Raw genomic sequence first — 12,013 nt, 5'->3', positions numbered from 1 at the left:
CCAAAAAAAAAAAAAAATTGCTTTGCAAACTCCTTTTACTAATGCACAGGATGAGTTGCAAAAGAGACAAAAAAATAAATAAATAAATATAGAAATCACATTGATGGCAGATTTGTAAATCAGACGTTCATGAGGTGAATTTAGTAACCAACAATTGAGATATATTGGCTGTGTTTAATTGAGAGGAAGAGATTCTGATGAAAAGAAAAAATACAAATAATTGATGGGACCGATTTCGATTTTTCTTATGAGAATTTCATAACTAATTCTAAAATTTAAATTGAGCTTATTTGTCAACTTTCATCTTTTTAGAACTTCCTGTCCAACTTTCTAAAACTTTCACTTTTTCAAGTATATTTTAGTAGGAAAAAAAAGTAGGTGTCAGACGCAGACTTTGTTGTTAGTGAAAAAGTATATTTTAGTAGAAAAAAAGTAGGTGTCAAACGCAAACTAAGTTGTTAGTAAAGAAGTATATTTTAGTAGAAAAAAGTAGATGTCAAACGACGCAAACTAAGTTGTTAGAAGTTGTTACCGTTTGGAAGGAAAGATTATATCCTTATCCGGGCTGGAATTTTTGTTGTCACGGGATAAAGATAAAATAGTCCCTTCCCGTCGTAATTTGTTTCCACTAGTTGGTTCAATTCATTATCCAAGTTTCCAAAAAAATATCCTCCATATATATATATATGCACACACGTGCGTGTGCGCGCCTTCAAGCTTATAGGCAAAAACTTAAGCGGGCCGGCCCAATGCGGTTTCCATCTTATTTTTTTATCCCCTTTTTTAGTAACACTTCCCATCTTTTCATTTATATTATATTATATTATATTAAAAACAAATTCAAATGTCCCAAAGGAGGAAAACATAATAATTAAGCGAAATGTCGTAAGTACAGTAGTACGTGTGCACGTGTGTTTGTGTGTGTGGTGCAGAACTTATGCGTTTGTGTACGTGTGCATTAAATTCCGATCTCCATCTAAAACTCCAAAAAACACGATTGTCCAACGCAAATGCAGGTGTGCACATTAAGAATAGAAGAGAAGACAAGTAGATATGATTTGATTTGTCCAAGGAGAACACAGATTTACCTGATCTTCTCAATCAAAGAGAGGAAGGGAACAAAAACGACGTGGGGCCTCGCCCCCCCTCTTATCAAGGGACCCAAAGCTGAGATAGATTTCCTTTTTATTTCCTTACTGAAGAAGAGAAGCAACAAGAACTATGAAATAGCAAAATTAACTAAAAAACCAAAAATGCAATAAAAACGAAACAAAGTTTATAGAAATTGTCTCAATGTGTACTTTCAGGAGAATGATGTATCCGACTAAAAATTACCGACTCAGACTCATTTGGCCCAGGCAACAAACCCTCACAAGCCCTAGGAGAACCACCTGGAAATAATTTAGGACCATTTATTGCATCACCAGAAAACCTTTCCTCTCCACAATAGGCAGAGTTATTGCCATTAGTTTCCCCAAGCATGTTGTTGATGTTCTCACCATCGCCATCGCCATCGCCATCCATCGGCAAAGTGGTAGTCGTCTGTGATTCATTATCACCTGAATCCCCATCTGCAACCTCCAAATTCACCTGTTCAGAAGCCATTCCATTCTTTTCCTCCAAACTGGAAACTGGCTCTATCCCCCCTGGGGTCTCACCACCATAAAATTGAACCACTACTTCCATCTTTGGAGAAGGGGTAAAGATGTGATTCTGCACCTCCTGAATTGGGGATGCAACGGGCTCCTCTGTATCTTCTTGTATGTCTCTGGATGAAACAGCTTCCACTTTATTCTGATCTAAAGTTGACATAGGCGAACATGGCATTTCTGTATCCAAAGTCGGGACTGGCTCCAGTACTTTCTCCACACCACAGATGGGGACTTGCTCTTCCACTTTCTCCTCACCACAGATGGGGACTTTCTCCTCCACTTTCACCTGGTTGGAAGCTGATTTAATGTCAAATGTTCCCCCGCTAAGAGATGACAATCTTACTATTTTCACCCTCTGCTTCTTGTAGAGGTCCATGGCTCTCTGCAAATCACAATTTGTGTCAACCAGCTAGAATCTAGAATCAGTATTCGAACATTTTGACTTAGATTTAAAGTCCTGGCAATATTCCCAGACAGTTAAAGCAGTGTTGGCATAATGTGACAGTGACAACAAAAATGAGTTAGTTGTGCACAGATGCAAACATTAAACTGTTACAAATAATTCCAGCACAGTTAAACAGCACCCAAAAAGGCACTCAACCTGACCAGTGTTCACCAAAACATGTACTTGAAACTAGGGGGAGAAAGTAAATTGAAAATATAGATTTGCAAACTGGAGAAATCCAGTACTTCCATTGAAACTATAAATCAACAAAATAATAATGTCATGATTAGTTTGCAATTATGAAATATGCAGCGCAACTACTGGTAAACAGCTTCCCCTTTAAGTAACAGGACAGAAAGAAGAGAATCAATGATCCCACACACAAATTATTCACTTTAAACCAAAGATTTGTCTTATGAGGTCTTCTATATATGTACATATTCTATTGATGAAGAGGAACCTACCTCTTGCACACAGGCTTTAAAAGGTTTTAATGACATCCGATTAAAAAGGGCTTTTGTTATCTTTTGGTTAGAAAAGGCTTTAATAACATCTGATTAAAAGCATGCATCATAACAACCACTTGTAGCCCTCAGGCAAGGTAGGACATATGAACAATTATGAGGATGTGGCTACTAAAACTACATAAGAATAAGATAAGAATAAGATATCAATGACTAGCAATATCTCCATCCATCAGAAAAATTACCTGAAGAACAGAATCCTTTATGGCAGGAAAAAGTGAACGGCTCAATAAGTTATTGGAAAATTTCAGACAAGCTCTTCCTTCATCCTGTCACAATTACAAAGAATAGTTATCAATAAGAGTTCATCAATATTTATAAAGGGAATGGGAGAGTTTTTGTCAAGATTCTCACCTCCAAAAATACATCCATAGTGCTGTCTTCATCAACAGAAGCACTTTGTTCAATATCCAACAAGCTTATACACTGATTGTACAACTCTGGACGTGCAAGTTCGGCTGAAATATCTAGCTTAGAAAGATATATGCGGCTGAAATAAGAAGCATCATCCCTTGATAATTTGGAAGGATCAGGTGCCTTTTCATGGGCAGGTTTAGGCAGAGAATCAGTAGCTTCTTTTGCTGGAGAAGTAGCGGTGGAGCTTATTTCAGTGGTTTTTGCCTGAACCTCATTGTTTTCTTCATGTTGAGACCTCTGACCTGCATTCCCAGCCAAAGCATCATCTACTGGGACCTGCACTGGATAATCATCTTTGAGGGACGGGGAAGGCAAGTCCCTCTTCATCTCATTATCTGGTCCTTTCCATATGTCAGCATTTGAGTCCCAACCCCGACCATTCATCGAGTGCCTCTTCGGGTCCCATTCAGCCCCCCCATACATGTGAGGAGGGCCTGAGCCATTACTTCCATCCCATCCATGCAAGTGAGGAGGGCCTGAACCATCCAACATATTCTGCCAGCCAACTGGACGCAAGTGACCAGGAAACCTGTCGGCCTCAGGCATGTGATAATGAATCCCAGAGTGATTAATATCAGGTCTAACACCAAACATAGGTTGAGATGGAAACGGTGGTATCATTGCCTGAAAACCCCCATGAGGTCCGTGTTGGTAAGGAATGAAGCCATTTGGTACTGATGAAGACCAACCATGGACACCCCTCCAAGCATTTCCATGTCCTCTTACTACACTAGGATCACTACCCCTCTTATAACGGGGAGTGGAGTTAACTCTACCATCTTCTTCCAAGGAACCAGCAAATGAAGGGCTGTCAACACCGGCTCTGTAAGCAGGTGATGGAGGAATCAAAGAAGATGCATTACTCTGACTAGTTCTATTATAATAAGATGAATCTGCCTGAGAGGAGTCATCCAATGGAGTCTTTTCTGGTGGCAAGTCCCTATACAGCCTGTCCTCAGTAGTAGAGAATTCTCTAGCATCAATGGAAGCACTGCTCCTGCGTCCTGTATCTTCAATATCAAGACTCCGCCTAACGCTGGTTCTATTTATATACCTACGGTCAATACTTGTAGATGAAGGAGATCTTTCCATCAAGCCCTTGGGTGAAGCCCTGGAACTTGAAGACCTTTCAGTTGGCAGCTCCCCTAAATGGCCATCTTCCATTTTGACAGCTTTCTCCATGGTTCTGTACTTTGCACCTCTTTCTGACACTCCAGAGAAAGCACTTACTTCTCTCGAAGAAATTGTCTTGGGCCTCTGTTCGGACTTATTATCCCTGTACTTCAAATCTTCAGGATTTAAATGCCTGTAACGGAAAGAAGTGAAGACATCATTATTATTGAATTCCACATATGCTTCACAAGAAATTATGGTTATATCACATCACATTCCCATAAAATCCAACTGACCTTTAAAAACATTGCAGGTGAATTCAGGCTCCTTATATTTTATTTCAAATGTACAGATATATTAGAACAAAAGAATGAGCATTTAAACAAGTGCTATTGTGAAACACATTAATGTTTCAGACATAATCATTGAATTAATATTTTCCACTGTATTGGTCCAGCTCCTAGCATTAATCCTCCAAGTTTGATTACATCAGGCAGTAGCATAAGATGAATGGCAACATAAACAGATTAAACAGAAGGCTTATCTCATTTAAAAGGATAATAACATGATGTTGGTCACAACACTAGCACATGTGCTAGTTTCACATCATCAACATAACAGTTTAAAAGGCCACCACTTTTACCACAAAGCCACAATCAAATGGATTTTATTAATAGAATACTTACAGAAGATATGCTAGGTCAACAAATGAACCACATGTTTATGACATGTAACACAAAATTTAAACTCTAATCCATATGATCCACCCCCACCCCCCACAAAAAAAAAAAAAAAAAAAAAAAAAGGATAAAAAACAGAACAAAGAGATTTGTCACAGTACATTGCTGAGCATGCTAACCTGAGGCAAATTTAACATAGTAAAATAATATTTTCAAATATGCAGAAGCACAATGCCTAATATTGAGAAACAAACACACCTACAAAACCAGCATACAAATGTCAGAGCAAACCATTCCATAGATAATCTACGAAATCAGATATGCCTACAACAACCAGATTTTCCACTAGATGGAGTTCAGAAAAAATACAAACCTGTATTCATCTACGCCAACATGTGAACTGGAGCTGGGAGAATTTCTCCGTCTGTTGCTACCAATAGTAGTGTCCACATGAGCTTGGCGAGATTGAGATCTTCCCCTATCAGCATCAGATTCAACTTTACTGCCAGTCACAGATTTCTTCTCCAAATCAGGATAGTGAGATTTGACAACTCTAGTTTTATTATCATTAGGATCATCACGATCATCCGGGGATCTTTTCTTTCCCCTGCCATCTTTGTACCTAGCACTTCGCTCATCATATCCATCGCCATCACGATGGCGGTCATGGTCACGGTCACGGTCACGGTCACGGTCTTGGTCTCGATCACGCTCATATTCTCGGTCACGATCATATTCACGGTCATGATCACGCCCACGGTCACGGTCACGATCACGAACGCGGTCTCGACTACGGTCATGATCACGATCTCGATCACGGTCATAATCCCAATCACGGTCACGGTCATGATCCCGATCATAATCACGGTCACGATCACTGTCACGGTCACGATCACGGCTGCGTTCATGCCCACGGTCCCCATCACGTTCACGGTCACGGTCACGGTCACGATACCGATCACGATCACGATCCCGACTAGCCTCTATATCACGATCTCGTTCCCTTTCCCTTTCCCGTTCCCGTTCCCGATCACGTTCCCGATCACGCTCTCGATCACGGTCACTATCCTGAAGTTTGGTTCTCTTCTGTCGTATTTCTACAGCATCCTTTTCATCCTTTGCACGCTTATCATCAGACCTAATGCTAGCATGGTCTTTTGCAGGGCGCTCATCACTTTGCTTGTCATCACGATGCTTGTTGTCCTTTTCCATGTCTTCTCGATACTTGTCTCTAGATCTATCATCCCTGCGCTTTTCATCCTTTTGTCGTCCATCCTTGCCAACATCATCCCTAGACGATAATCGTCTATCATTAATATCCCCAACATCATCTTGATGCTTTTCCCAATCACCAGAACCATCTCTTTTTTTCCTTGTCCGCCTCTCAAGCTGGTTTTCTGGTTCAGGAGTTTGCAACTCATCCTGTGCATTCAATTCTGCCAGAAGACACAGATAAAGATGTTAGCTGGAGTCTTGACTAGAAAAGCCAAGATCATGTATATGGTATTCATAGAACATTTCATAAAACAAATTCTTCATATTCATTAAAGAAATGCATCAGGTCTTCTAAAATAAGAATAGAATAATATTTTAAGGGTCAGGGAACTAGGTTACATGCCACACTCAAATCAATAGCTTTAGTTATGCAGGAGTTAAAAACAATTAAAAATTATTTTCATAAGGCACTTTATCTATGAAACATATTATGAATAAAAACACATAAATTTTATATGGAAGTTTGTTCATTAAACCCTCCCTTCCAAAACAAAATTATGTTTCTCTAACCTCAATTCTCCTGTTTTTCAATAGCACCCATTAACAACTGAAAACTTCTAAAAGAACTGGCTCTAGGCATTTAACTCCATTTATAAGTGGCTTCATATTCCAGTGCTATAGCAACACCAATTTTATTTTTTATTTTTTATTTTTTATTTTTTATTTTTTATTTTTTTCAATAGGTTAATGGCAACACCATATTCAACGCCATCCAAAAATTAAGTATAACAGTAATCAGTTTTCATTCTCTTTGCAATACAAGGATGTCTTGGCCAACTGGATGTAGCCTCCAATGTATTTGTGCACAAGGTATAATTGCATTACAAGACAATTACATGCATGGTAATAATCCAACATCCAACAGACTACCATGTTTCAAGTCATCACAGTAAATGTTATTGCTAAAACATTATGTATAATGGATGTCATTAAGAAGGGGAAAAGGATGGTTTGTGCCATGACAAACAATCAGACACTATGATCAAGTAATAAATAGGTTTATATGAGAGTTCTTTCATACTAAACATTATAGCTTAAGATAGAACAGTATTTTAAGAGTTTCAGATTTTTAAAAACAAAAAGGAGTAAATTATACGAATTACGAAGCTAATAAAGATAAATATTTTTGTGTTCCCGAAGGACACTGTCAGCAATAAATAAATTCCATAGAAGCTACACAGTATAATTCCATCAGTAGATCCCTGAATTCCTACGGCACTGTAACTGAAAAGGATAAAATCACTTCAAGTCACTGGAAACTCTAAATTACCAATGCTTAATATCCAGAATGAATATAGGTAAATCCACAAGTGGTATAAAAATTACACATTCCAATTCATCCAAGAAAGATAAAGAAATGTCACACACAGAGAGATATATATGAAAAATCAATTAACAAAAATCCTGCTGCAGTATCTCAATGCTCACTACAACCATCCATACATTCCCAAGTGCGTGCTAAAGGGCTCAACAATCCACATGAAAAATAATCCCTCCATTTTATCTTGCTAGTTTTGGTTAAAAAATCCAACTTTTTAGGGGAACATTTTTTGATGAATTGTCTTTCAAATAAAAAGTTGGAAGCATCCAAACTATACTCTTGAATTTAAACTTAAATAAAACTAAATGTAAAGGGATATTTATTTCTCAAATCAAGTAAAGGGTAAATTAGGAAAAGTATTAATATTATCTTCATTGACCTTTCAAATGGAACCATACCTTTCAACATTCCAAAATAAACTAGAGAACCAACAATATGGGATGGAGAGAGTATTTAATGTCACTAAATACAGTGAAGCTCTCCCATTGAGAAAACAATGAATGTTTATCGAACTAAAGAAGGTTATGGAAGTATATATTGGTTTATTTGAAGTGGGAGAATGTTTCACCCACAATAGTTAAGTGTATTAAGAAATGGCTTTTTTTCTTCGAAGTCAACTTTAAACCATATTCAATAATTCATAGTGTCTGCATCTGTTCTAGAGCTTTCAATTAAACCATAAAATCTTCACCACATCAACAACAGCACACATGACTGTACGGGTGAACAAGGGTGATTTGATTAAGGTAAAGGAACAAGAAGAGGAGGAAGACCTAAAATAATATTAGTAGTAATAAAAAAGAACATGTTAATTAAAGAGTAGCAAAAAGTCTGATTCTGGATAGGATGGAGGAGAAGAATTCACGCAGCCTTCCAACCCCAAGGTTTTGGGACAAGGCTTTGTTGTTCTTCCTCCTTTGTTACTGTTGTAAAATCCAAGGCAAAAAAGGGAGCAGAGAAAGGACCAAGAACACGTGGATGTAGAAGGGGAGAAAGGCATCCTTGCCATAGACCATTTTTCTTATGAGTACTAGCAAAATTTCTCAAAATTCTTAAGCCTATGGCACCCATAAATTTCGCAAGCCGCAAATCAAAACAAATCAGATAATTTGACATGCTTGCCAAAGACTTTACAAAGAATATTGAACTAGACAGAACAAAATGGCACAGGATTCGTGTAACCAATCCCCATTAGTTAGTTTAAAGCTTAATTAAGTAAAATGGAAATGCAACAACAATCAAAGATTTTATTTTAGGAGTATAAGCATATTAACTACAAAGCAAGAAGTTTTTATCATTCATTTTCTTAAATCAAGTATAAACACGTCTAATGAGTTGGTAGTTCTCTAATAAAAACTGCATTTCTCTTCTTTCCTTCTTTTGGGTTACAACTGCATTTTTCAATATTACCTCCTACATGCATAAAGTCCCAAAAAATGCTACTCAAGCATAGGAAACTATGAAAGGACAACCAACATCGCAAAGCAGGACACATATTGTCAACGTATCAGAAAGATTCCTAGCACATTTACAATAACTCTTGATCAACCACCCTAACATGCAGATCCTAAAACCATAATATGAAATTAAACACAACCGTCCTTCCATTTTCCTGGTCCTTCCATTTTTTTTTTCCTGGTCCTTCCATTTCTCAATTATTATCTTGAGAAAATGGAAGGACCAGGGAAAAAAAAAGAGACTGAACTTTTACTACATTTGGTACATATTTCACTAATTATTAGAAAAGTAATGAACAGAAGATTATATTGTTAAAAACTTACGGTTAAAAAGAGAAAACAAAAGAAAGAAATTTTAGTTTTAGTCTTGACCATATAAATTTCTCTCCATATCTCACATATTGTGGATAAAAAAGCTCAAATCCTGACAGGCTCAAATATATTACTAACATATTTTTCTCAAACCTTTATTTCCTTTAGCCCACGACAAATCAAACCCTGAAAAATAAGAGAATTCAAAATTTTCTTCCTCTTAAATTCTAGGGTTGACAAAATCATGGTGTTCAATTACAGAATAACATGAATTTGAGTAGCACAATAACAACTCTGATAACTAATATAATCAATTAAAGATGCAGTGAATATTGTGAGGTTGCATAGATATTGTTTGGAGCATATGTAACATTAACCTAAAGTGTTAAGTAAAACAATGCTCCTGACTTGAAAGGTGTAACACATCTGTAAATTGCCCCTGATTGGAAGTTTTGAAGGTCCAATTGAAGACCAGAAACACTCAACGTTTCAATAACTATGAGCATAATGGTGAGCTTCCAAGGGTATGTAGAAGGAAGATAGCACCACAATGTACTAATATCATATTTGTAATAATATAATGAAGCTTTCAACAAATATTCTCGTATTATTTCTTTTCTAATCAGTTTCAATTCAATCATCTATTTCTGACAATCATTTTTTAATTATCAGTAATATAAATATAACTTCACTGAATATCTATTTCTGACAATCGTGATATAAGTAAAGTATCCGGGCTATGTACTAAAGAATTCCTCTTAATCAGATGATAGCTGATTAACTGTAGTCTTGTTCTATCATCAGCTTCGATTACCTCACCACAGAAGTGCATAACAATTATTTTTTGTCACATTTAGGCTTTAGCAATCCAATTCTTTTCAATTTCTATGAATATCTTCAGGTTTAAATTAGAGAATACCAACAATAACATTTAACAAAAGAGAAGGAAAATATGAAACTATGTAATAACAAAAAGGAAGGAAAATAAAAAAGATATCAAACCAGCTAGATCACTAAATTTATCACTGTGAAAAGCACACAACATGAGTTATCATTCGTATCTAGGATTTATTCTGTTTGATTAAATTATGCGATGTTAAATTTTCAAATAAAAGTATGGACAATTTTAATGTTCTGAGATTCATATCAGCTCCCACCCATTAAAATCAAGATCCTTAGATCTAAAATAAAATAAATAATTAAATAAAAAGTTAAAACATTTCAAAAATTCTATCTAGAGAATAGTCATAATAACTACATTGTCCTGAAGATATGATAGACAATGTTAACTTAAATTTCATGAATGTTGGCTTATGACTAATTTCGATGCCTCGCAACAGAAAAGGTCGCAGCATGGAACCGGAAGCATTTAAGAAATATCATCAGACTGAAATCAAATGTAGAAAATGAATACAAAGTAGGATATCAAATTTCAAGCAAGCAAACAAATCTAACATAATTAAGCCTCACAGCTACTGAAATTGCACAAAGTTCCTTTAAAAAATGAGTTACCATATCAAATCGCACTTGGGGTTCTAAAAATGGAGCAAAATCCAATGATTTTTAGGTACTGATATTCAAAAGCTAATGACTTCCCTAGTAACTCAAACAACCACACTTTTCATTTTCTAATACTGTTTACCAATCTCAAAACACTCTAATATACCATAACCTACTATCAGTACATAACAACATAATCACAATATACACACAAATGCATATTAACCAGCAAACCAATCAGTTACCTTACCAGTAATTTCAAGGGCCTTCTTCGTCTCGCGCTGTTCGTCATTATCAATGACCACTCTCTCACTTTTCCCTTCTTTACTCTTCTTCTCCCTTTCAGCTTCTCTACTCTCCTTTCGACCTGAATCCCGATGCTTCCCACTGCTCCTCTTTGCCTCCTCAGCCTCACCATACACTCCCAAGCCCTCCTCTCTCCTCCTACTGCTGCTGCTACTTTTCGATTCACTGGAAGCCTTCAATTCCTTCAACTCCCTAGACTCCTTCAACTCCTTTGATTCCTTCGACTCCTTGGACTTCTTCGACACCTCAGTCCGATCATCATCCCCGCCATTCCACCGATCGGTTACTACTTCATCGCCGCGCTCTCTTCGCCGCTTCGACGAGCTATGCTCTTCGGCATACTCGCCATTTCCAGAAGCGTACAAGTCCTTGGAATCCTTCACAGAATCAAGCTTCCGTTTTTCGCTCGAAGCAGATTCCTTTGAAACCCTAGCTCCAGCGCCACTCTCCTCCTTGCCTCCCTTCCGATCCTTCGTGCTCAAATCTTTCTCCGAGTCCGAGTACTCCCTCGCTTCCCTCGAGCTGTGTTTGCTAGATTTGTGCCTTGAACCTCTCGGCATCACTGAAATACACTCAAAAACCCTAGTTGCAGATTCCCGAACCAAACCAAAACCGAAACCCTAACTTGCAAATCCACGAACAAAAATTGAGGGCTCAGATCGAAAAATCGAAACCCTAGCCTCGAAATCGATACTCAAATATTGAAACCCCGATATCAGAACCCTAATCGCGAAGCTTCTCAACCAAAAAGCGAGCACTCGAATCAAAAAATTCAAAAACCCTAAGTGCGAAAATCTCGGAGGGAGTGAAAAAATAAACCCTAACAGTGAACGGCGGTCGGAGAATAGAACGGAAGAGCCACCGGATAGAATGGATCGCCGGAAATCGGAGGAGATTTATGAGAATGGGATCGAAATGAATGAGAATTACGAGAGAGCCACGGAGAGAGAAGTGGTTCTGAAGAGAATAGGAAAACAAAAATAGGGTGTGAAGCCTTTTTGCTTTGCTTTT

At 37.5% G+C, this 12,013-nt stretch overlaps 1 protein-coding gene across 1 annotated transcript; it reads right to left on the bottom strand.

Moving 5' to 3' along the window:
• Positions 1-1,254: 1,254 nt before the first annotated feature.
• LOC112017961 (uncharacterized) lies at positions 1,255-12,013 on the bottom strand. The gene is made up of 5 exons (XM_065774286.1): positions 10,947-12,013; positions 5,205-6,267; positions 2,976-4,344; positions 2,807-2,890; positions 1,255-2,034 (listed from the first exon to the last, which is right to left on the bottom strand). Exons 1-5 carry the CDS (start codon positions 11,560-11,562, stop codon positions 1,291-1,293), a joined length of 3,876 nt encoding a protein of 1,291 aa, XP_065630358.1. The 5' UTR covers positions 11,563-12,013; the 3' UTR covers positions 1,255-1,290.

This window comes from Quercus suber, unplaced genomic scaffold (assembly GCF_002906115.3).
Source record: "Quercus suber isolate HL8 unplaced genomic scaffold, Cork oak 2.0 scaffold_89, whole genome shotgun sequence".
Lineage (NCBI taxonomy): Eukaryota > Viridiplantae > Streptophyta > Magnoliopsida > Fagales > Fagaceae > Quercus > Quercus suber.
This window is presented reverse-complemented; position numbering and strand designations above follow the sequence as displayed.

Excerpts from the sequence above, each read along its gene's own strand:
- LOC112017961 (XM_065774286.1), bottom strand. The coding sequence starts at position 11,562 with ATGCCGAGAGGTTCAAGGCACAAATCTAGCAAACACAGCTCGAGGGAA. Across the intron at positions 6,268-10,946 it reads GAAGGCCCTTGAAATTACTG|AATTGAATGCACAGGATGAG; the intron begins GTAAGGTAACTG and ends GTCTTCTGGCAG. Across the intron at positions 2,035-2,806 it reads TAAAGGATTCTGTTCTTCAG|AGAGCCATGGACCTCTACAA; the intron begins GTAATTTTTCTG and ends TGTGATTTGCAG.